This window comes from Buteo buteo, chromosome 9 (assembly GCF_964188355.1).
Source record: "Buteo buteo chromosome 9, bButBut1.hap1.1, whole genome shotgun sequence".
Classification (NCBI taxonomy): Eukaryota; Metazoa; Chordata; class Aves; order Accipitriformes; family Accipitridae; genus Buteo; species Buteo buteo.
This window is the reverse complement of record NC_134179.1, coordinates 9361261-9385376: the sequence shown is the minus strand read 5'-3', so window position 1 is coordinate 9385376 and position 24116 is coordinate 9361261. Positions and strand designations below refer to the sequence as shown.

General features: G+C 42.8%; 1 protein-coding gene across 7 annotated transcripts in view; it reads right to left on the bottom strand.

The window, feature by feature from the left end:
* Positions 1 to 22442, bottom strand: part of KIZ (kizuna centrosomal protein) — a 52165-nt gene extending 29723 nt beyond the window's left edge. For 2 of the 7 annotated variants that reach the window (XM_075035275.1, XM_075035279.1), the window contains exons 1-6: positions 22306 to 22442; positions 16700 to 16762; positions 15056 to 15212; positions 9609 to 9698; positions 4781 to 5156; positions 1963 to 2212 (exon numbers count right to left, since the gene is read on the bottom strand). In XM_075035275.1, the coding sequence (XP_074891376.1) occupies positions 1963 to 2212; positions 4781 to 5156; positions 9609 to 9698; positions 15056 to 15212; positions 16700 to 16762; positions 22306 to 22394 (1025 nt within the window). In that variant the 5' untranslated portion in view covers positions 22395 to 22442. The other 5 variants (XM_075035276.1, XM_075035278.1, XM_075035280.1 and 2 more) reach the window with 5 other exon arrangements.
* Positions 22443 to 24116: the final 1674 nt, after the last annotated feature.

Here is a 24116-nt window from a genome sequence, read left to right as displayed (position 1 = left end):
CAAGACTTGAGCATGCACACTATGTTTCACATGCATTGGAAAGATGGACTTGGAAAGCCCACCTGGTTATAAGCGCAACAATGGAAAGGCTACTTATCCCTCCATGAGATCTTCCATGCCTGCCGGTTTTGAAATTTTATCTGCGTTTTAATTTTCAGGTAAAACAAATTAAGATTTGTATCTTTTCTGCAGAAACAGCTAACAGTGGCAATCCCACTTCCATGGCCTTGAGAAACAGAGGTATTCAGCTTGGCATAATGCGAGAGGAAACCTCCACATTCTGGTTTCAGTTGTGCTCCGCAGATAATGCGAGCAGTGAAACCTTTCGTATAATTTAGCTGGGCTTCAAGAGCATTGCACAATATTTTCATCAGTTCATGAACAGCGAGGCATCACTAGCATCGACGGGGAGAGAACAAAAGGTTAAATTACCATCGCTCAGCTATGACTTCTCTAGTAAAGGCAGGCACTCTATGCAACTTCCCTACAAAGTGTTATGATTAACAGGTGTTATACAAAAGAAAAACTGGGTAAAAGCTATTTAGATGTAAATTAGATGATGTTTCCATAGCAAGCAACAGTCTGATGCAAGTGTGAAATGATAAAGTTACAGAAGTGTATATTGATGGCCACTAGTTTCTGCTCAACTGCCATCTATTAAAATACAAACTAATATTGAAATCAGTACCTAAGACAATGCGACCATGAATGTAGGAAGAATAGATGCGTTAAGCAGATTAAAAAGCTGCAAATGACCAAAAAAAGAAAAAATAAACTAAAAAACAACCAGCAAAAGAGTACTTACTCTCCAGGGGTAGAAACGCTGGTTTCTTTCGTATGTGCCCTCTCCCCAACGTACAGCCACCCCCTAACCACCCTGTATCTAGTTAACCACTCCAGCTAGGAACATTTTGCATGTGAACAATGCCCACACAAGGTAGGGAGACCCAAGGGGAGCAGCACCCACTGGAATACAGCACATGCCTGCACAAAAGGCTTTTTTCAATATTTCTATTGTGACTGGGGGCACGAAAATGCCAGTGAGGAGGGAGAAGGGTGTTGAGGATACAGAGGACAAGGAAACAGAAGCATGTCACTAAGGGACAGCAGGCAGGAGAAAGGCAGCAAGCAGTCATAGGTCACAAAACTGTGGGGCCAGGCAGTGGTAGGATGGCCAGGGTGAAGGGGGATGTGGGCATGAAGCACTGCAGAGGGAACTGGTGGCAAATGGACTTCCAGAAGAACTGAGAGACAGGATAAAAGTGGGAGAGATGCTCCTGCAGCCACGGGGCATGACAAGGTGAGGACCCAGGAAGGGATGACAGCAGTTGGCATGGGGCTGTTCACGGGCAGCAAGTGAGCAAAGTCAGCCCTCCCACACAACCTGGCCAAACCCCGTGGACCATCTCGTAGTGGGTATTGCCCCCCGGGATTTAGATGTGCTTCCCTGTCTTATGAGGGCATTGCAAGGCTGAAAATTCAGCTGTGATTGATATTACAGCTGACACTCCAGTATTGCAGTTGTTGGCAGTAAAACTCCATTACTTTTGTATGGTTGCAAAGGACAAGCTGTGCATCACTGTGTTGCACTTTCCTCTCTCTGGTATTTCCAGATAAAAAGCTCAAGAAATTTATCCAACTGGAAATTTTAATCCACGCAAAATATGCTGTTTCGTAAGTTATAGGTACTATTAAACTTGTTGAAATAAGATTTACTTACATTTAAAGAATGTCTATTGCATTTTAATAAAAACATAAATTACCTTCTCCAAGTCTCACCTGAATGAGTTACCTGAAGCCATCTAACCACTAGCACAGAGGTAGCGAGATACTAAATAAGTAAGAAGCCTGCCCACTTGTATATGAGCTTTAGTGCCAAGCATCAGCCAAGCTGTGAAAATGGCCTCCAGGGCATACACTAACAAATGAGTACCAGGAGAGAGAAAATACATAAGGACATACCTGTCTGGTGCTGAGCTGACCAAGGGCTCCTCCTGTGCTGCAGGAGGGTTTGGTGGTTGCAGCAGAGAGCCCTGCACAGCACTGGCATCCGTGCCCCGCTCCCAGCTGGCCACTGGTGAGGACATTCCCTGTGGCACACTGGGAGTGCTCGGCATCACCTCCTCAGCACTTGCAGGGCCTGGGAGCTCAATGCTGCTCTTCCAGCTTGCTTCCTTACAAGTCCACCAGTTACTCAGGCAAGGCTTTGGTCCTGTTAAAAAAAAAATTACCAAGGAGTACATTGTAGCATAGGGAATGAAAATAAGATTACCTACACTGTTTGTTCACCTCTTTCACTTAACAGGCATGAACGAGCATCCCTCTGTTTTCCCTTCACTTTGGGTTTCCCTGCCCACGGCCCCGTGTCCTTCTGCGCTCCTCTCGCAAGGGGGAGTCTGGGGAGGCTCCAGCCTCCACAGTCACGACAGGGTTTGCAGCTCCCGGCAGGTGGGAGACAAATCTGGCACTCCTCAAAAACCATCACCGGCATGAAGACCAACTACTTCACTAAATCATCTCTGGAGGCATGATGAAACGGAAAAGCTGGAAAAAAGCTTTTCTTTGGGAAAAAACTGCACCTGAAGAGGCTACTATCATACACTTTTTTTTTTTAAACCTTGCAGAAGAAATACATGCCTGGAGGCTTTTAAACTCTGCACGTTAATTGCCTTCTCTAAAAGAGGAGAGTATGGGGCTGAATCATGCTTCTAAGATGACAGATACATGCTATTTATCTTTTTATACAATGCCAAAAGTTAATGGACCAGTTAGTGCTGTAACAAATTAGTATTGCTACAGAAATTCCCAGTTTTCCACAAAATTCACCATGGGTTTAAATTAACCAGCATTCACACACCTGCTAACACTACAGCACCCAGCATTTCTGCATGTCTTGGTCATGGAGTTTCACTGGAACTGAATCACTTAAGGTTTATGCCAAACAGTAGCTTGTGCCAGAATGGGCTCTCTTAGCCTTGTTTCCAAATTTGTGAAGCAAGTATGTGCAACAGGAACGTCACTCCTTCACCTGCTGAGAAATGAGGATGGAGAGGAACTGGAGGTTTTTTTTTCCCCCCAGTTTTGGGGGTGGGGGTGGGGAAGGGGCCATTTTCTTGCTTCATTAACCTGGGGGAAACGGGATTTGTTCCCTCCTACATTTTTGTGCTGTTGCTGCCGAGCAGTGGCCAGGGAGCAGCAGGAGAGTCTGGCAGTTGCTGCTCTGCACCGAGCCGGCAGCAGAGCCCAGTGCGTGCTCGCTCCTGGTATGGCACAGCCAAGCGTCTTCATCAGCTCCCATCATTTGCAGCATGGAAGGTCAAGCTTAGGAGAGCTGGAACAAGCCAGTCCCCTCCACACATTCAAACCTGGACCGCATTAGCCTGTTCACTTCGCAACACGCATTTGGCAGCAGACAGACATAAAAAGCCCCCCGGGTGGTCTGAGGTGATTACTGCACTGTTTGACAAAAAGCTCATTTTGATTTTGAACCCAACTGTACAGTTTCTCTGAAGGCAGAGATACTGCATTCCAGAAATTAAATGGGTATTTCTTTCCCAGACATGATGCTGGCCACCTCAGCCTTCTCCCCCGGGGAGGAACCGTCATTCTGCAGAGCTGCAGGCAGAGCCCAGGGCTAATGTAAGCCAGGCTGGACTGGTCTCCTTCCAGCACCAGTAAGGACAAGCTTTCATTAAAACAGAGAAATGGCAAATACATCAGATGAAAGAAAATTAGAGGCAAATAAATTCCTTAGAGAAAGAAAAAGGAATGGAAAAAAAACCTCAAGAAAGAGGATGCCAGAAAAACCCCAAGAAGGAGTACAGAAGAGCATCTGATGGGGATGCCAGCTTTCCTCTATAAAGAAACCCACAATCGTTACAGGAGATCAGGAGTCTCTGCATCACTAGGGTTGCCACCAGTTTCCATTATAAATAGCTCCATTTTAGCAATTGTTGTGGGACTTGGAAAACTAGTTTAAGTTGAAAATTGCGATGTTAACTGGCAAGGTTTGGGGAGAGTATTTCTGCAAGGTCTTAGAAAAGGAATAAACTGTTACTTAGCGACAAATCTTTGTCACTGTGACTTCAAAACCAAGTCTATTAGTTTACTTCAAAGTAACCGACCAAGCCAGTAAAACGGGAGATAATATATTTTGCCAAGATGGGGGTGGGGGGAAGGAATGAGAAGTTGGAATGCAGCCTTCGAGGGCAGCACATCTCATCCCAGAGCAAGAGCATCTCAGCTGGGAGGGTCTGCACCACCTTTCTCAGGAAAGTCCAGAACAAGGCAGAGAACCACCACCAAGTAGGAGTTAATCCAGCCACATATGGGGACATACTGATCCTCAGTCTCCATTGCCAAATCCTGTTTTTGGAAATGGATGAACTATTGTGCACAAGCACAAGGGAGAAGGAAATCAGCCTGAAACAGAAGTTACATACTCTTCCAGTGAAGTAGGTTCATATTAAACCTCTTAAAACGAGGCTCAGACTACTTCAAGACAACTGTGGGCACAGCAGTGAAGAAATCTTCACTTTCTAATAGGGAACCTGAACAGGATCAGCCCCCTAGCAAGCCCTTGCCTGTCCAGATGAGTGGCCTGGGAGGAAACAGAGTCAAAAGAAAAAAAAGGTGGGTGGGGGGGTGGGGAAGAGTGCCACCATGCTTCAACCACAGTGCAATAGGCGTAGGGGAAACCAGCAGCCGTGAGCATCACTCTGGTTGAGATGAGCACGCCCCAGCACCAGGCAGAGGCAGACAGGCACGTGTCCCAACGTACCTGGGATGCTTCCCTGCGGCTGTTCCTCCTCAGGGGTAGCTGGTTTGGGATCAGATGTTGAGGAGAAGAGTTGCTCAGAGTCTTCTTCACTGGCAGCCAGGTCCCTGTGTTTCGCTGCTCCCTCCACTGATGCATCACTCTCTAAATCAGAGCTTCTGCTCTCTGGACCGAGTCCTTCAAGTGATGGAGAGCATGAAGGCGGGTCGGGTGCTGAGTGGCTCTCTGTGGGCTGTGGGGGTTTCTGCCATGTGCCCAAACCTCCTCCAGCGGAGACGGCTGATGTGTGGCAGCCCATAAATACTGTTGCTGGATGATATAGTCCTCTTGGCATGGCTGTCTTGGTGCTGATTCCTGCCTGTCGTCCAACCCACAGCATCTGAAAAACACAGGTGGGAGATGGCTTAAGGAAACAAACAGGCAGTGCATTGCAAATTGAGCTTCTAGGGGATGGCATGTTGGTTTCTGGAGAGAGAAATGTCACAGAATTCAGGTATTTTCTATAGTAGTAGTAGTATTATTACACAAACACTTGGCACATATTTTTTGCATTCTACTGTGAAAATGAAGGCCTGGACCTCAACTGGAGCTCTGTGAGCCAAAGCAACCGGTGGCAAAAGCACACTGCACCCCCAACCCGACTAAAAGGGACTGAAATACATGAAGGACTCAAATTAATCTAAACCGTAATTGGTTTTTACAAACAGGCAAGCCTTTAAGATTAGATTCCTGCAAAGGCTTTTAAGACCCTGGACCAAAGCACAACATTTAGAGCTACCCAAAGTCACTGAAAATACCTTGAAGTTACTGACTCTAGAGGAACCATTGTGCTCTACTTGTGCATGACTCTGTACAGCCGCGGGTAGCCTGTGATTTAGGTACCGCAGCATCTCGAAGCCAAGACATGCCCATTAGGACCCCGTTGCAGTGCCCATGGCACAGCTGGCCTTTCTGGAGCCACCCACAGCAGCTGCTCTGATCAGCCTCCTCCTGCCGCTCTTCTCATGGTCTTCTCTAGAAGGCAACAGGATGAGGAAGGGTCCCCAGAGAGTCTGAAACACACATCTGCCATTGCTTACTTGTCTATATCCAGCTTTGCTCACAGCATGTCAACAAAGCAAATAAGAATGAGGCAAAAATCACTGTATTCATTATCTTTCTTCTGCTCCTTCCTGTCTGTTAAATCACACCAAAGAGGTAGACTACTCGGCTAATACCACATAGATGAAATCGCATTTTACACAAGGCAACTTCGGGCGCTAAGCAGAAACATTTTAAATGGCACTTTCCTTCAAGAACTGTTGAACTTGCATAAAAATAGTTCCAACAGTATAACCACTCTGCTTCTAAATGCCAGTGTTTTAATACTTGTCTTTTTTTCTTTGTAAACCTACTCAATCAGAACAATTTAGGAGGAGTGGCTACTGCCACCACTACTACTAAAAGGTCACCGCCAGTTTATGCAAAGCCAAAATTAGCTATCGTAATACCATTGTTCATACTAAGCAGGGCTTACTTTTCAGCCCCAAATCACAGCAGGACAATTTACAGTCACCTCCACTCCTCTCTCCTCTCTTTCATTGCCTGACCTCTTCCTACCATACAAAGTCAGCTGCCAAGCCCAGCTTAAAGGAAACAAAGGCATCTTGTCTAGTCTGTGACCAAGTTTCATTAAAAAAGCTCAAATTGCACATAACAAGAAGCAGAACAAAAAGCCATGAAGTTATTTTAAGAAGAAGTAAAGGTTTGCTACTCAGATTAATTTCACAGCTTATTCTATCACCACTGCTCTCGGGTTCCTCCTAATTACTTTTCGGGTCTTGGATTTGCTGCTTTAAAATGCATCTAGCAAGTACTTTATGGATTTAGCAGCTCCTGGATGTAGTGTTCCAAAACAAATGCAATTCAAACAGGTACAAGTGCTTGGCAGAGTCATAGCAGACGCACATCTCTAACAAGCTCTTCTCTGATTGCGGGGCTGGGGATCTCTTCACCACCTTTGCATTCTCAAAGCAAAAATATGATGGATAACATTGGTCTATGTACTGGTTTTGCCACCAAACCAGAACAGTAAAAACATGTAGATGAATTACCTAGAACAGGCAACAAAATTACTGAACTTCATGTCACTCCAGCTGGCAGTTAAATGAAGTCTCTGCACTAAGCACCCTTACAATCCTCTTTTTGATTGTGGAGTGCAGGCTCCCCACTTCTTCCTCCAGTAACAAATACAATCTTTTTTTATTATCATTAAAGTGTTTTGAAGGAACAAAGATAAGAAAAAAATCCCTTCCATTAGGACTTAAAACGGCCTGTCTCCTCCAACAGTAGATGACCATGTGAAAGCTAGGGAGGTGAAGATGAGCCAGAGACTTGTCTCTTCCAGGCGCCAGGCGTTACTCTCACCTGGGGACACCCCCTTTCTAGGGGAAGGATGCTCTGCCACCCACAGGTGTCCCTGGGAGGTGCCCTGTGCCCTACGTCCAACAGACACGGCTCCGCCAAGATGCGCAAGCCAAAATCTTTGAAAGACTTCAAGAAAGTGCTTCGAAATTGAAGAAGCCAGACTTCATGGCACAAAGGTGTCAGATGCCCAGGTTACACAGCTCTGCCAGCTGAGAAGGACCTCTTCAGTACAGGACCTCTCCTCCAACTTCCAACACCGGATTGCCATTACACTGGGCTTCAAAAGACTAGTGCTCAAGTCCTTTCCATGGAGAATCATGGGTTTCTAGACAAACACCATTTGGGTATATGATTTCTGAACTGAAGAACTCCATAAAAATTGAGAGTCCAAGAGGGTGCATATCCCACAGCTCAGAGAAGTACCAGATATTCACACTGGTGTTTTAGGGGATGGGATACTGACCATCCCTCTAGAAGATTGGTTCTGTGATTGTCCTTATTGGTCTCTAAAACGCATCACTGACAAGGTTAGCACATGACCACTCCTGAGGGAAACCATGACGATACCAGTGCTGGTAAATAAAACCAGTTCCTAGCTGTGTTGATCTGCATCCTGGATATACCACCTGCTAACCACATGTGCTTGCTATGACTGACTCTGTGCCACATCACTTAGAACAAACTCCCTTATTTTGGACGTAAGAATAAGCAGATTTTAAAGTGAGGTGAAGGTGGTGGGAAACAGGGACAATCAGTCTGGGAAAAAAAACAGAGCTACAGAGTAAGATCTGAGACACAGCACACAGACAAGGCAAAAGGATGCACAATTTAGTTGAAGTTGCCTTTGTATTTAAGGAGGGAGATGGGAAGAAGAAAGAAGGCGACGGGATGAAAGAGTCTGCAGTCAAGCTATTAACTGTAATTCAACATAAAGTGACATTTGGGTACGCACCAAGTTCTTGTACTGTCCAAAACCTGCTAACAGTTTTTAAAAATCTAAGTCACACCACAAGCCTTTGATGTTCTAGCACTTATGTAAACTTTTCCATAGGTTAGAAATCATGTCTCCTACTCTGACTGCTTTTAATTGAAGAATCTAGCATTCAAAAATCAACTTACCTTTTCACGTACGTCTGAATTAAAAACGTAATTCGCAAACTGCTGGAGGCCTGCTTATATAGGTCAAGGTTGCTCGGGTTCATTGCTTTGTATATTACAGTTTAAAGAATGCTCTAAATTCAAGGTTTTTAACTTTTTAATCTATGGGGAAAACTTCCTATAAACTCAGATTAACGACTGCTAATGCACTGAAGAAAGAAAACTGAAAACCTTCCTCCTACTATAAAAACAAAATAGTGTGGCCTCTGTTTCTTTTCTGATAAGAGTCTTAAATACCAAACATTTAACTGCATAATAACATTTACTGGCAGCCTGGCAGCCAGGCAGCCTGCTTAGCAGATATATAAAGCAGGTAAAAGGAGAAAAAGTTAATTTCTTGGCTGAATGATTCCATCGGTAGCTATAGGGCAAACTAGAAAGTCTTTTAGTAAAGTAGCAGTTGATTCTTCTATCAATCTGCAGCACACATACTCTTCCAAGGAATGCATTAAATATGAAAATCATATCCCGTTATCATCTGTTTCCAGCTTTCAGCCCAGTAAGCTTTTCTTAATGAATGCTGTAGCCTAAGGGACAAGCATGCTGTTGGCTTTTCTGAATAATGGAGTGATGCTACCGTTTTTGCTTATTACAATATCGACTAGCTGAGGGGGTTTCACACATAGTCACAAGTGACTACTCTTGCCAGCATGCTCCAAGTTATTACAAGATGTTTTTAGACATTTCATCTAAAAGAGCTTTACTGCTTTTAGTGAAGAAAACAGCTATGGTCTTGAACTGTATCATTTATATGGAGATAGGAGGAGGGATTAGAAGCCTGCATTACTGCAGATATATAGCAGAATATATTTAAGTATTCCTTGTCAGTCTTTTTGTCTGTTACTTAGATATGCAATCTCTTTTTGCTTCCTCTGAGAAAAGGTCAAAACGCACAAAATTATAAATATACCATATGAATTGACTGCTGCATTTTTAAAAATATCATTCATTAAGAATACTTCCTCCTCAGTCAAGACCATTTTCACACTATTCGGCATAGGAATTATAAAAACCAACAAGAAGATGAATATAAACAGGTAGAGTTCTCCCCCCTTTTATAATTCTAGTTCTTTGGTTGAAATAATTGCACTTTTTACCCAGGTTATTCTACTTCACTCAGGTACTAAACAATATTTCACACTACAAATGCCACAACAAAAATCCCCATGCAAAGACTGCTTAGCAATGCCTGCCTCTTCATGCAGCAGCTGAGAGGAAAGCACATCAATGTAATAAAACACGCTTCCCCCCACTTCTTTCACATTACCTGCTCGTTGTATTCTTCCATGTCAACTTCTGCTGACAAGTTACCCTCCTGAAGTGATAACACGCTTTTAATTTCTCTTCCATACCATTCCTAAATGTGAACAAATCCATTACGTAAAACTGAAGGCCAAAAAACCCAAACCACAACTCAACAAATATTACTTTGCAAATTGTGCACTTTTAAATGTAATGTCCGAGCAGCATTTTTTACTTGGACTATATTTGAAGAGCCAGAGATCCCATTTTCTCCTAATTTTTCCAGCCCCCTGAACAAGTGACATGGCCTGTACACAATCTTCTGCAGGTTTTTAATACACATTTATTCATTCACATAATTTAGAATCCTACAAAATAGTAGTAACTTGTTGACTCAAATTTATTTCATCCCAACTAGTATTTGTAATGCCAAATTATTTCTGCTGTAACCAGACAATGACTCTGCGGCTTTGGGATGAAATGAGCTTTAGAATTTGTTTTACATACATCATCTCACAACTCATTGAGCTATTATAAGGAAAAATATATGGCAGATGTTACAAAGAGCAACCCAGCATGAAAGGTAACTTGCTGTAGTGTTACTAACAAACAACTGCATAAACCGTCTTCACCTCCACTACATTGTTTAATTGACCAAATGTAATGCATTCATAGGAGGACTACTGCTTAAAAGCCAAGCACATGCAGCACCTATAATTAATCCTGTTTGTTAGTAATTGTAAACCCCAATAACAAGTTACATCGGCCCTGAATGAAAGCACTTCAATACCTATTCTGCATCAGGTAATATGCATGAAAATAAATCTTTAAAACAATTAACTTAACCAGCTCTGCACTTCACTCCAATGGTACATTCAGCAAGTCTGCTATTTCCCAGGTAATAGAAGCTGTTCGTAAAATTGTAAACATGAAATTTTAAGAAACAAAAAACTAACCACATGAGAATTAAAGATGCTTAAAATAAACTCAAATGTAACTACTGGATTTTCCTGAACTATTAAGTGAATGTACTTATACTCCCAAAAATTACTAAACAAACTGCAGACACACACAGGGAAAAAAAGTGAATCTTTCAGAAACAAAAGAAGTTTTGTCAGCTATAGCCATATAATAAACTGTGGACATAGTTATGATAAAGCACCCCTAAAGGGCATTCTCTCTCTCTGAAAAAAAAAGAGAAAATAGTAATAATTTCTTTCTGTGTACTTCCATGATAGATTAAATGATTACATGCTCCATAATTCTTATGCAATCCACAACAAGGGGGCTTTCCATAACGGTAGCATAGGGGATGTGTAATCTGTGCTTTGTTCGACAGCTCAGAAAAAAATAAGTCTAACTGGGCAAAAATAAAATGGATGGCGTAGAAACATCAAAATGGAAGCAATGAACGAAAACCCTGCATGCAGATCAACCGTGGCACAACTGACTCACACCAGTGTAACAACCTACCACTAGTCAAACTGGCATGCGTTAGGGTTGCTCAGAAAAAAAATAATCCTTAAAAACAACAGGGGAAACCTAGCATCACAACATACCCCCAGTCCTGCTCTGCTTTAAATAAAAATGAAAAAAAAAATTAAAAAAGGAAAAAAACAAGAAAGGGGGGGCAAAAATCACACACACACCCCCAGGGACAGTCTCTTAGCTGTATGTTACTAAGCTGAAGCAAGGAAAAGATGCTCTGTGAATGTCACCAGACCCAATAGGCTTAAAAGAATTACCAGGCACTAGCTGGGCTATACTTGTGCGAGGTATTTATTAACACGGGTATGCAACCATGGGATGTTAGCAAGCCCGTTGGTTTATTAGAGTGGAAATCAATTGCCACCAAAAGAGATAGCTGCATCTTTTCCAGAGAGCTTCCTTACTTCCAAAGGCAGGGAGATCAGCTAACACCCCCCCAAATCAACCGCTCTGTACGCTGAAGTCAAGGACAGCACCTCCCAAATAGGGAACGGACCTGCAAACCTACTAGCCTTTCAGAGGGAGCATTCATCAACACAAACCGGCCTCATCACCCCATCTCAAATCCCATACATAAAAATCTTCCACATGAGCAGAGAAAAGCAGAGATTGGGACTGTTTACTCTCATATGAACAAGGGAATGCAGGGTTAATACGTTGCAAGTTACAGCAAACATGGGGAGAGTTGTCTGAGGCCAGCTAGTTGTTGTTGTTGTTCTTAATAAAAAAAAGCAAGGAGATCTTCAGTGAAATCAAAGACAACTAATTTTAAAACAATGAAGTTTAGGGTTGTTGTTTTTTTTCTTTTTTTTTTTTTTTTTTTTTTAGCCACAGTAGAAAATTACTCTATAGGGCTTGTTGTCACATAATACTGATTTGACAAAAGACTTATGAGGATTCAAAAAGGACTAGACACTGCATTAACATTACATCCATAGTTAAAAGGACCAAAGATTTTTAGAAAGGACAAAGGCTCACACTTCAGGTCATATATTTATCTGCTGAAAGAAAGGAACTTTTCTAACATAAGAACTGCATACTGTGCAGTTTACTGTGATGCAGCTAGTGAAAGCCAAACCAGACAGTAGGAAAAAAAAACAAAAACAAAACCCAAAAACCATTACCGCTTCTACATCCCTATTTCAGGCTAAGCTCTAAAAACACTTCCTAGTGCAGTGTTTCCAGAGCATATTAAGAGAAAAGTTGCCTAAAAAATTTTACAGTAAGGTTTGCTTGTTTGTTTTCAAACTTCTACATCATTTTATGCTTTTTCCCCTTCTGCTCCCCCTGTTTTTATGTTGCAGTCTGATTCTTTCCTCCTCTTAGCTTTTTTCAGAAGTACTTACGTACTTCTTTTCATACACTTGCTGCATCTAAGCACCTCAGCTACCCCACATTTTTCTTTCAGTCCTGTACCACTGTCACCCAAGGGTGCTGCTGCAAGTTCACGTTTTCTGGAAACTGGACCCTGGCTTTTTAGACACCTCCTTTTAAGAGGACCTCAGTCTAAGTTTTACTGTCTCAGAACAAGCTCTGTGTGCCCCTGAACAGAAGAGAGAGGGGTGAACAGTACGCTCTGTAGAACACTGTTCCTGTTTTAATTCAAACTGCATTTCAGAGAAATAAAAAACAATCACAACTGAGTTCTAGACAGCCACACAAAAGTGTTGTGTCAGTACCACATCACAGGGGCTTAAAATGCCTCAACTAATTTGTCTCCTTCCCTCCTTTCTTCCAGCAAGTTAAAAACGGGAGTGGCAGAGGGACAGAAATAGCCCCTGCCAAGTATTTCTGAAGAATGCTACTGCTCTTGGAAAACAGATATAAACACATTTCCTTCCCAGATTTTACCTCCCCCAAAATCTGACTCCATGTATTAGTGGCACGAGTACATCTGAGATCATTACCAAACGATATCATTTTGCAACATCCCAAATTGTTCTTCAGTGAAGAGCAAGACAACATATTAATAATATGATTCAAAAATCCTCAAAGCGTGGCTTTTTCTTATAGTAGCCTATTAAACTGAAAGTACTTCAGTCATGAGTTATGATAAAAAAATCCTATTTTATAACCTTAAATATGGATTTAAGAATCTATTTACTAGTATGAGTTTCATCTTATTTCTGCACTAATTATAAAAAAAGCAATACAAATGCAACTCTTAAACCTACAAATAGCATTACTGATACATAACCATAAGGAAAAGACTGAAGCCATTTACCCCAATAGGGCTAAACAGGAAAAGCAAAAAGTCTGTTCACATTTGCAAATGAGGGTCTGAAAGGCTGAAAAATTAAGAGAATCATCAAATTTTACTTCAGCATGGGGAAAAAAAAAAAATCACAGCATTTCAGGCCTAGTGGTAACTGATCTTTTTATCTCAACAGAAAGGGAACTATTATAAATTTTTTTTTTTTTACTTCCACAACTTTTTTCTCCCATACTATTTTAAGATATTAAGGTAGATTGACTACTTACTGGAGGTACAGAAATCCCCATTGAGTTATCAGTTCTAATCATCACAGGGAGAGATATTCTAGTAGGGGCTTGCCAGAAGACAAATACTTTTCTCCAGAAGGAAAACACTGCAGAGTCAAGCTGATTTTTGACAACTGTTTCCACAATGAGAATTACAGACCAAAACAACAGAAACAGGCAGAACAAATAGCAGAGGATGGTTAACGTAGTTGTTGAATGGTCACTTTCATTTGTCCTCACGAGAGCTTTTATTCTTTCTTTTAAAATGTAGTGACCATGCATGTTTTCTACCTGTTGTGGTAATTTTTAAGAAATTAATCCTTTAAAACCAGAACAGGTATGGTTCAACAGCCTCTTCTGTAAGGCTAATTCATCCCAGCACAAGCTCTCAAACTGATGACATTCAGTGAAGTCAGTAATAAGACCCCTTTTGCAAATGTAGACCTTTGAGCTGACACCAGTCAAGGCTATGAGGAAGAGCAGCATGTTTGCGGTCATCTTTGATAACAAAGATGCTACAAAGACGACAACAAGAAGTATATTCTATGGGGTATTGGCTCTTTTAAAAGTGGTTATTTGGTACTACCACACTCCTACCATGTCAGTTATGACACACAGCTCAAGCATACAAGGTAATGAAACACTCCTTGGGCTTGGCTTTACTAGCCCAGAAAGAAAGTTCACAACTTCCCCAACTCTGAAGGCAGATCAATCAAGCCTCTCTGAGTACATGCAAAAACATTACCAACAGCAAAGTTAGGAGTGATGCAATAGGATACTGGAGGAAGTAGGTTTTTTTTCTCTTAGCACTGTTCAAGTATTGCGAGTTGATTGCTTAGTAATAGAACTGTGACCTCATTTGAGCTCAGATTTAGACCCGATAGTTCAAATGCAATAATCTGTTGTAACAGAAGTTATTTACTCTTACGCTTCCTCTGCTGATGAAGATGGAGCAATAAGCAGGGGCACGACTAACTATGGCTATTTAGGGTGTTCACACCAGCAACATGAAAAATATGTTCTGAAATCACTTGTGGGTACTTTTAAGTAATAAAAGCCTTACTGAAATACTGGTTTATAACAAAGTCTCTATGAACATTTTACAACTCAAGCCGCCTTTTTGTCCTAACCTAGATATCACTGGTTTATTATCTTATCACTAACACCCCAAACACATGATCCATTTCCACATTTTTTGATCTCAGCTATCCCTTGCTTCCAAGAGACTCAGAAGCACAGGGCACTTTACTGTGGACCAAATGTAGAGTTCTGTGAAGTGTCGCTGACTACCCCTGCAGCTACAGTAGGGTCTATTACATCATATATTAGCAGAGTTTGGGTTCATTTCAAATTCCCAAACACTACCACTTTAAGCACTCCAAAACATATAATGAGGTTTCACTAATATCTGAAGTCTTCATGTGCATAATACTCAGACAAAGCCAATTTAGCAACCCTGTAATAACAGTAAACACTAACGTATTAAGTCTTATAGAAAGTTACTTCCATCTTCTGAATCATCTCTGAACTTGAAGTTTTCATATGAGCTTCAAATTGGTCGAATTCCTTTAGAAAGGCCTGGTTTCGCAGTAGAGCTCCTTTTTGTCGTTCATCTATTTCTTTCAGGTATTTTTTCAGCTTCATGTATTTTAGTTTCATTCTACAGGGGAAAAAGAAACTGTACTTAGGGTATGAAAATAAAACAAATGCATCTATTGCAATCACTTTTCCTCAGACACAGACATACTAACACTTACATAGGAGTTGCCCCCCCAGCCCCCCAAAAAAGGAGTAGACACATTCTTCTGCACAACTGTCCAAAGCTACATTATACAACTGACAGGATGTCTGCTATATAACTTCAGATTTAAACAGGGGTTTGGGTGTTCAAAAGGATAAGTCTATTAAAAAACGCTTGTAAATTTGTTTTAAATGGATTATGTTTTAGTCACTTAAATCACATTAAATCAAAATGAAAATTGCATTTAGAAGAACGTGCTCTGAAAGTCATACAAATTGTCACATTAACGCTGCAGTTTCACAACTGCTTTAAGCCAACCTAAATCCATGCTGCCACCAAAAGGGGCATCTCACTCCAAGCCTTTCTTTTTTGTGCCAATACTACCTGCTATGTGGTCACGTGGCAAATTAGGCCAAGAGTAATCCAGCTAAACCAGTTCTCACCCACCCAAAAAAACAGATTCACTTTCAGCCTGACCTATTTTCTTCTCTGATTACAGGGCAGCCACACAAAGGGAAAATGTGAACCAGGGGCAGTCAAGAGCATATTTTGGTCTCAATCTGCCTACAGGTCTGAAATCAGTAGTGAAATTGCAACCTAAATCCCCCCAAGCTGCCAATATTTTCAGAGAAACTTCAGTTCAAAACCTGTTAGATTAAAAAACATCAAATAAAAACAAAAAACAAAGTACATGTGATGCTTCCCTACCTGTTCAGGCAACTTTTTTAATTTACACCTTTTTCTAAACTAAAGGCCCTCTTTCAGAAGAGGAGTTCCTAAGGGATTGGCCATTACTGCACCTAGCCCTCAGTCGCTTGAGCCAAGACAGAAAAGTCAAAAAGTCACCTCTATGAGCTTTACAAAACACATCTGGGGAAAAGAACAGAACGTTGGATGAGACACACTTTAGCCCTCTTTTGTTGTTGTTTGGTGTTTGGTTTTTTTGCTTTGGTTTGTTGTTTAGGGTTTGGATTTTTATTTATTTTTTTTTTAAACAGACTGTATATATAATTTGCATTAAACAGATAATGCAGAAAAAATCCAAGAAGCAGGCCCAGAACCTAGAATATCCTCTAGGACTTCCTAAAACTTTCAGACTTTATAAGACCCTAGGACTTTCTAGCACAAACTATGCTACAGTGATTTTGTAAAAGTTGCATAAAACCAACCTGCATGTTAGTTATTACCAAGACAGTAACACTTCCGTATTAATAGAATAAGGTAGTTATGTTACTGCTGAAGTTATTTCATCAATAACTTGGGAGACATGAATCTTACATTACACTTAACATACGAATATAAATTTGTTATCAAAAACCCCTTCAAGATAACATTCTAAAAACATTCCATGATACCTAAGTCTTTGTAACTAAAATAACCTCTGAGAAGTTTTTAAATAGGCTTACAGGTATGCATCAGACTTCTTGTATTCCATCAGTTTTCTTTCTAATTCCAGCCTTTTGGCTTCACTGGAAGAAAACAAACAACATACAGTAAGGCAAAACTATTTCACAATTTAAATTCTCAAAATGCAAGAAAGCAAGCATTTTACAGAGCATAACCTTTTCAGAGCAGAGAGCACATTTTTGCTAGATCAGTAGTCTTACAGATTGATCTGCCAGCCAAGCTTATCACAAAAAAAAACCCTCAAAGCTTTTACTTTTCTCTTTGTTCGTTATTGGAACAAGAGCTAGGTTGTTTTTAAAGGGAAGAGATGCCTGAACATCTATACACCCACACAAGACCACCAAAAAGCCAGAGACTTCTGCCCAGCTTAAGGTGCTGTTTCAAGTCCCTTCTCCAGCAGCTCCAGGAAGGGCTCTAAACCCTGGGACTGGCAGTTCATGAGTTCATCTCTCCCTTTCTTCCCACTCCAAGTCCAACAGCAGTCCACTTTCAATGCAGGAAATACTTTGCTGAACTTGTTCAAAAGGACAGCTCCCCAGAACTTCTCATAGGATGTATCAACACATAAAAATAGATTTCAAAAAAATCCCAACTCTTCCCTGGCTTACAGACCCAATGTGCTATCCAAGTATTTTATTTAACAATTTGAACTTAAAATCAAGTACATATTTCACACTTATGCATTAAAGGCAAGTACATCTAGAGATATGCTACCACTACTGGCCAGAACTTACTAAAGGGTAACAAATACAAGTAACCATCAAAAATATTTATGGTTGTGAAAATGCTATGGGGCCATACATATCTGCCAAAAGCAATGCAAGGCTATAGGCCCATGGGGTTGATCAGATTGCTTGAGAATGAACTTCATACCTCACCTACAATCTATTTCAAAGAGAATCTATTTTCAGGAAGAGCAAAGAGTAAAGCTGATATTATTTAATGATTACAAATTGCATCTGAAGATGAGCAACCATCCCATGATCAAAAAAAATAGAATAATCAATTGATAAGATAGAGGCTTCCAGTAGATTCACATTACAAACCCTGCAACAATCAAAGCAAGTACCCCAAGTTGCTTATTAAAAAATAATCTCAAATTCTTATTAGCCAGGAAGGCTGTACATGTGTAAGTGATATGGGCAGATACGTGAGACTGCATGCACCCATGTGGCTAGGCATGCTTATCTATGGATTTGTGCACTCCCTTACAAACGCGTCCATGTCATAGCCACACACGTTTGCCTCCTCCCAGTTGCCCTGCACAGAAGCAAGCAAGGAAAAAAACCCTTTCTGCTTCTTAGTCTGAGAGATCAAGGCATCCATTTTACCCATCTGATCCTGCCACTGTCTGAAACAAGATTAGGTTTTCATGTCATGTATGCAATTTAAAAGCCATGCTTCATCTGGGATCTCATCCTTTCAATTTCCTTTTACATGATGGACAGCTAAGCAAAAGCAGATTTCAAGATCTTGTTTTTACACTTCTAGAAGTAATTTTCACGACTCAATAAAGAACACCGATATCCTGATGGATGTAAAAGCCGATGGATGTGAACAGCCATTGGCTCCAATCCTATTCCTCATTCTCTGATACCACAGGTAGAACATCACATTCCTTAGCTCCTGAAAGATCGTTTCCTTTCTACCAGCGTGGTTTTTCAGTATCCCATTCATTAGTCTGCTACAGCTATTTAGACAGCACATGAATATATAAGTAAGGTCTTCTCAAGGCAAAACAAAGCAGTATAGAAAACATCAGGTAAGAACCTCTCAGCATTTGAGCATCGTCATTATGGATGCCTGGAATGGTTACGACACAGCTTGTGCTGTTTTGCAACACAGCCCCATCCAAGCACTGAATTAGAGGCAATCAAGACTTTACTTGTAGATTTGCTTGCCCAGATTCTGCCAAGGTTCCAGGACAGTTTCTTTGTGTCAGTGACAGAAATGAAGCTTGAAGCAGTACAGGGATCATTCTGGCCACTCCATTGCACCACCACCTCCTTTTTTTACATGGAAAACCAAAGCCCTCTGCCTGAAAATTTTATTTCTTCACACAGATTTGCATTAGGTTAAAATGGTGCAAACAGTCAGTTATCAACTTTTTTCTTAAATGGGCAAAAATAGCACACTTCAGAATTTTTTAAGGACCCAGGCAGCCCATTTTCAAACAACCCTGAACCTTCAGTCTACAGAGAAAGAGTGTTAGTCTGGGATTTGAGAGCAGAATTAAATTCCCTGGTCAGCCACAAGCTCTCTCTAATCTCTGGCATTTCACCAGGCATCGATCTGTAGTGATATTTGATCCCTCACCTCCCATTTAAACCAGCAGGACTAAGATGCCTCAGTATTTTTTGAGATACCAGGCCTTAGTCTCTTTGTGCTTCAGTTCCGCATCCATAATGTAGGAATAACAGTACTCCTGTCATGATACCCTGTTGAGATAAGTACATAGAAAATTGCGCAACACTTGGACACAATGCAATTTTCCCATAAAAGTAAGAAATGTTATTTTTACAGTTGTTTTTCTACACCAGCCTGACATTAAATCAACTGTTGAGCACTGAGTTGCATCCACCTTACTAGCCTGGAGCCTGGCCAGAGCCTGCTCAAGCCTTAGCAACTGCGCTGGTCCCCTGGGCGGGTTAGAGGGGGCCTGTTTAGAACCATCGTCTACATACAGCTGATACCAGCAGATATTTCTGAAACTAATAATCCTACCTGGTTTACATCCTCTGCTCAGGACATCTCAGTATTTGTACAGGTTTACTGCAAATCACCCTTAGCGTGAAGCATCTGGCCTCACTATCTGAAAAGCGAAGCTAATTGCAACGTTAGTCACAGTGTTAAGTACACCACTTAACTATATAATTTATTTACTTCCTTGCCCACACTGCTGAAACACTGCCTTTCTCACCAGCAACCACCGAAGATTAAGTGCTGAGTAATCACAACATGGTCAGGTCTGTATAAAACACAGAAGGTAAACTCTCTGCCCCATCTCACTTATTACCTTAGACACCTCAAACCTAATTCTTTATAATTTTGCCCACAACACAGATACCACTGCCCACCGTACAAGGACCTACGCATACAGTAATTTTTATATTCAGACTGGACAAAGTACCAGCATTAAGAAATAAAGCACATCCAATAAAGTCGAACATGGAATTTAAGGTACAGTTATGGGGTTTTTGCACAAGTGTTAAGGCAGTCCATGCCGACTGTTGATCAGAAGCTTAATATCTGGTGGCTAATTTCTCAAGCACTTCAGAACTCAAGTACTTAAGGAAAAAACAGATTTATGAGAACAGGTGGAAAAGAAATATTCATGAGAACTCCCTTCTAGTTCACCAAGAGTCAGATGGGGGACATAACCAAGCAGCAGCTTCCTCCACCATATTCAAGCCCTTGCACATACGGCTGCTTAGTAGTGGCTCATTGTTTGCTTAAGCACAACTGCAAACTGAAAGCAGGACTGCAGTCAGGAGTGAAACAGCTGTTGGGTACTTCAAGTCCTAGAACAGGCGACTTGGAATTAGATCGGTGCAGAATTCCAAAGCAGGGCTTAAAAAGCTCCAGTGATTTAACAAAAGTTTTTATATTTTTCACTTTAAAAAGTTGTTTAGATAAAAGGTATCACTTCGAGAAATTCTGAAGAGGCAACTGCCTCTGCAGCACTGTTCCCAGAGGCAACAGCAGCATACAACTTGCACTCTGGCATAAAAATTACTCCTTGTGTGTCAACACCACCAAGTGCAAATATATCTTTTATTTTGTATTTTAAAGTACACACTACAGAAGTGTGCCAGGTAGAAAAGATTTATTTATTATCACAAGACCTGTTAAGCTGGGTCTCCAAAGGAAGCATAGCTTATACAATCATGCTGTCTGTCTGCCTGTAATGCCCCCTCCCCAAATAACTCCTGAATCTTTTGGTGCAACTGAATTAGAGGAGCTGATGTCTGAAATGTGTGATATTCCCAGAGGTTTCAGAGGAGCTGAAGAAGGGAAGTCCATTCCTGCAGCGTGAGCTCAGCCCTAGCTCAGACAACAGAGAGGCTATAAAAGAGGTGACCAAACTTCACGCAGACCAGGCTCTTGGGAAGCGCAAGACATCTCTATTCCTAACACGAGGGACATCTGCACGTAAAGACATAGTTTAAAGCAGCACACCGTCTAGAACACTCAGATTTTAATCTGCCCTCTCCCCGCACTTTCTAACACCACCATTTAGATAAAGTGTCTTCCATATCTAGGGCCCACATCTTTAATAATTTCTATACAATAAAAATATACTGTGTATATTCTTACCCAGTCTTTTAAACAGCAAATTATTCCTGTTTTGTTTGCCAGTGGTCTTCCAGACCAGAACAGGATATTAGTGAAGATACACACAGCGTTTTCGTCAAAGCAGTATCTAAATGCAAGTTCAGATTATCATGGCCATGGTGGTGTTATTTCTGCTAACTGTGTGTATTAGCTAATGTATAAAGCTAATACAATACTGTAGCTAGCATGAGACCCAGAAAATCAAAGTCTTCTGTATTAGACAGAAAACAGGTACTGCTTAGAAAACAACTTCATAACAGTATACCACAAACGACCTCAAGAGACTTCCTCTGGCCAGAAAAAAAACCCGCTAATTGACACCAATTACTGTAGTTATTGCAGTGAGTAACAGGCAGGGAGCATCACTAATTGCACACAGCTTCAGAGGAACTGACTGGTGATTGAGATCCCTCAAGCCAAAGCCCCTTCAGAAAGCTTGCATCACCACCTACACTTGCTTTTCTCCTGAAGTCAGATCCCCCTGAAACACCCACAAACTGAAACACTTACAATAACTTTTCTTAAAGATTAAAAAGATGCCTGTGGAGGAAACATCTGTACACACCCGTTCATCAACTAGCCAGCTCTGAAATACCAGCATCCATATTATTTGCTTGAAGTAACAAGTAATTTTGTAAATGCTGCCAGAATCGCCGCAGGAAAACTTCTCAGACAAGGGGTAAGAGGTCCTCGGCGCTTTCAGAAGTCACCCAACAGGCTAATAAGGAGGTCGTACAGCACAACGAGGGAAAATATCGAAATCGGGCGTTACCAATAAGCTAGCTTTCAGTACACACGCCTCCGCCAGCACGTAATCGGCCGAAGGAAGATGATAAGGCAGAAGGAGGTGACACAAGTGCCCCCTCTGAGACGCTGCTAGGGACCTCAGACTCCTCCCCCTCCCCGGAGAAAGCCCCCTGCTGTAAAGATCCCCCCAAGCCACCCCACGAACCCCATTTCGTTTCTCCCGGGGCGCAGCACTGTTGCGTTCCCGGGAAGGCGAGAGGCCGCCTCCCCCCGCCGCGGGGCAGAGACCCGGGAGCCGGCCCACGCCGGCCGGTCTCCTCAGGAGAGCGGCCCACGGGCGCGCCGGCCGGGGAGAGGCTGACAGGAACCCGCGGGTGCCGCCCTCCCCTCCCGGCCCCTTCCCGACGGCAGAGCCCCGCCGGGGAAGGGGGGCGAGGCCTCACCGAAGGCCCGCAGCGGCCCGGCCCGGCGCCGCCGCTCCCGGGCAGCGGGACGCAGCGAAGGGGGCGCGGGGTCCCCTCACCTGTCGCGGAGGCGCCGCAGGAGGCCGCCGAGCCCCTCGCAGCAGGCCCGGGGGGAACCGGCGGCGGCCGCCGGGCCGGGCCCGCTCATGCCGCCCTGTTTACGCCGGTGGCCAAAGCGACGGCTCCCGCCGTGCACCGCGCCGGCCCCGCCCCGGAAGCCCCTCCCCGCGCGCGTTGCCGTGGGGGCGGGGGCGGGGGCGGGGTCTTCCGCCGGCCTGAGGCGCGGGCGGGGCCGGCGCGGGGGCGGGGCGTCCCGCCTTCCTTCTTCCCGCCTTCCCGCTTTCCCGCCTTCTTCCTTCCCGCCCGCTGCGTGCCTGTACGCACAGGGACGCGCACCGGCAGCCATGGCAGGGAGGCGTATTACCAAACCTGTTAATTTAGGAATTACTACAGTAGTTGCAGTGGCTGCGGCGCCCAGCCCAGTCACCGGGCGGGCGTTGAGGAGAAGTGGGCCCCAGCCTGTTCGGTAGCCCTGGGCGAGGCAGCCATCTCCGTGTCCCCAGAAAAGGGGGGGAAAGAGGGACTTTGCAAGGTGCCAGGACATTAATTCAAAAAATAATGGGGAGCTGCTGGACAGCTGCGGTAACAGGGCCCCCCCTTTAATAGGTGGTTTTACTGAGTTGGTTGCACACCATGATTCTCTGGAAAAAAATAACTGGAAAATGCAAATGGCCTCGGTTTCCATTTGTACAGCAATCAAACATCAGACTAAAAGTCCCCAATTCCTCCTCCTGAATCGCCCCTTTGTCTAGCTGGCAGAGCACGTCAACGTCCTCTCGCCAAAATCCATCGGTCAGTGGAAAAAGCCACACCGCCTTGAGCGAGCACTGGACCAGCCCTGACAAACCCTGCGTTTACATCTCCAGCTGGTAAACAAAGTAGAAAAGAAAAACTTTTTTTTTTTTCATTTTCAGATAAAAACTTAGGTCCCTTTGAAAGGAAGCTGCCAAATTAGTGCTTAAATTCCAGTGCCCCAATAAAGAAAGTTCAAATACCCTGAGAGTGTTTGACTTTAAGGAGAAGAAATTCTACATCAATAGACAAAATTGCGGATAGCTATGAAATGCTTAAGCATAATTAGAACAGCAATCACTACACAATTAGTACGAGATCATCATCATAATTACCCTTCATTAGAACTTCTGCCCAACAACTGCCACATGAAAGCATCGGCTGTAGTTGCAAGAGTAACGGCACGGCTGAGGGCACGGCTCAAGCCATGTGCCAGTGCCGGGGGTTTGGGAGGCTCAGGAGCATCGGGATGAGCTTTTGGGCTGCCGCGGGGGCAGCCCCGTCCTGCGGGTTGGGGTTCCTCTGCCGGGTTTCGGTGTCATGCGACAGCGTTCCTAGTGTTTTTCAACACCCTCATCCTCAAACTGGGATAAACCAAATCTAAATGTAAAGTAAAAAGCTTTGCTGAATTGATGTAGCGGTACTTAACAGTCCCCAAATTAGCTTCTGTCACTTGAATAACCATAGCTGCCGTCTGGCTTAGCCTTTGCATATCCACTATAAATAAATGGCTCAATGAGATATGGATGGCTTTAGCTCATGCAAGAGCTTACCTACTCAAGAAAACGCATAGGCAAAGGATTTGCAGATTTGGGAGCCTTTTATTATTGAATTCACATAAAACACACTCATAATAAAAGACACACTGTTCTTTCCCGCTCTTCTGCTTATTGAAAGCAAAGACATGTTATGGAGACGTCCACCACAGCACGAGTTCACATCTTCATGAGAACCGACAGGTGAAATCTGGGTCTGAGCTTGCCTAAATTTCCACAGTTGGGCATTTTTTCCCCAGATC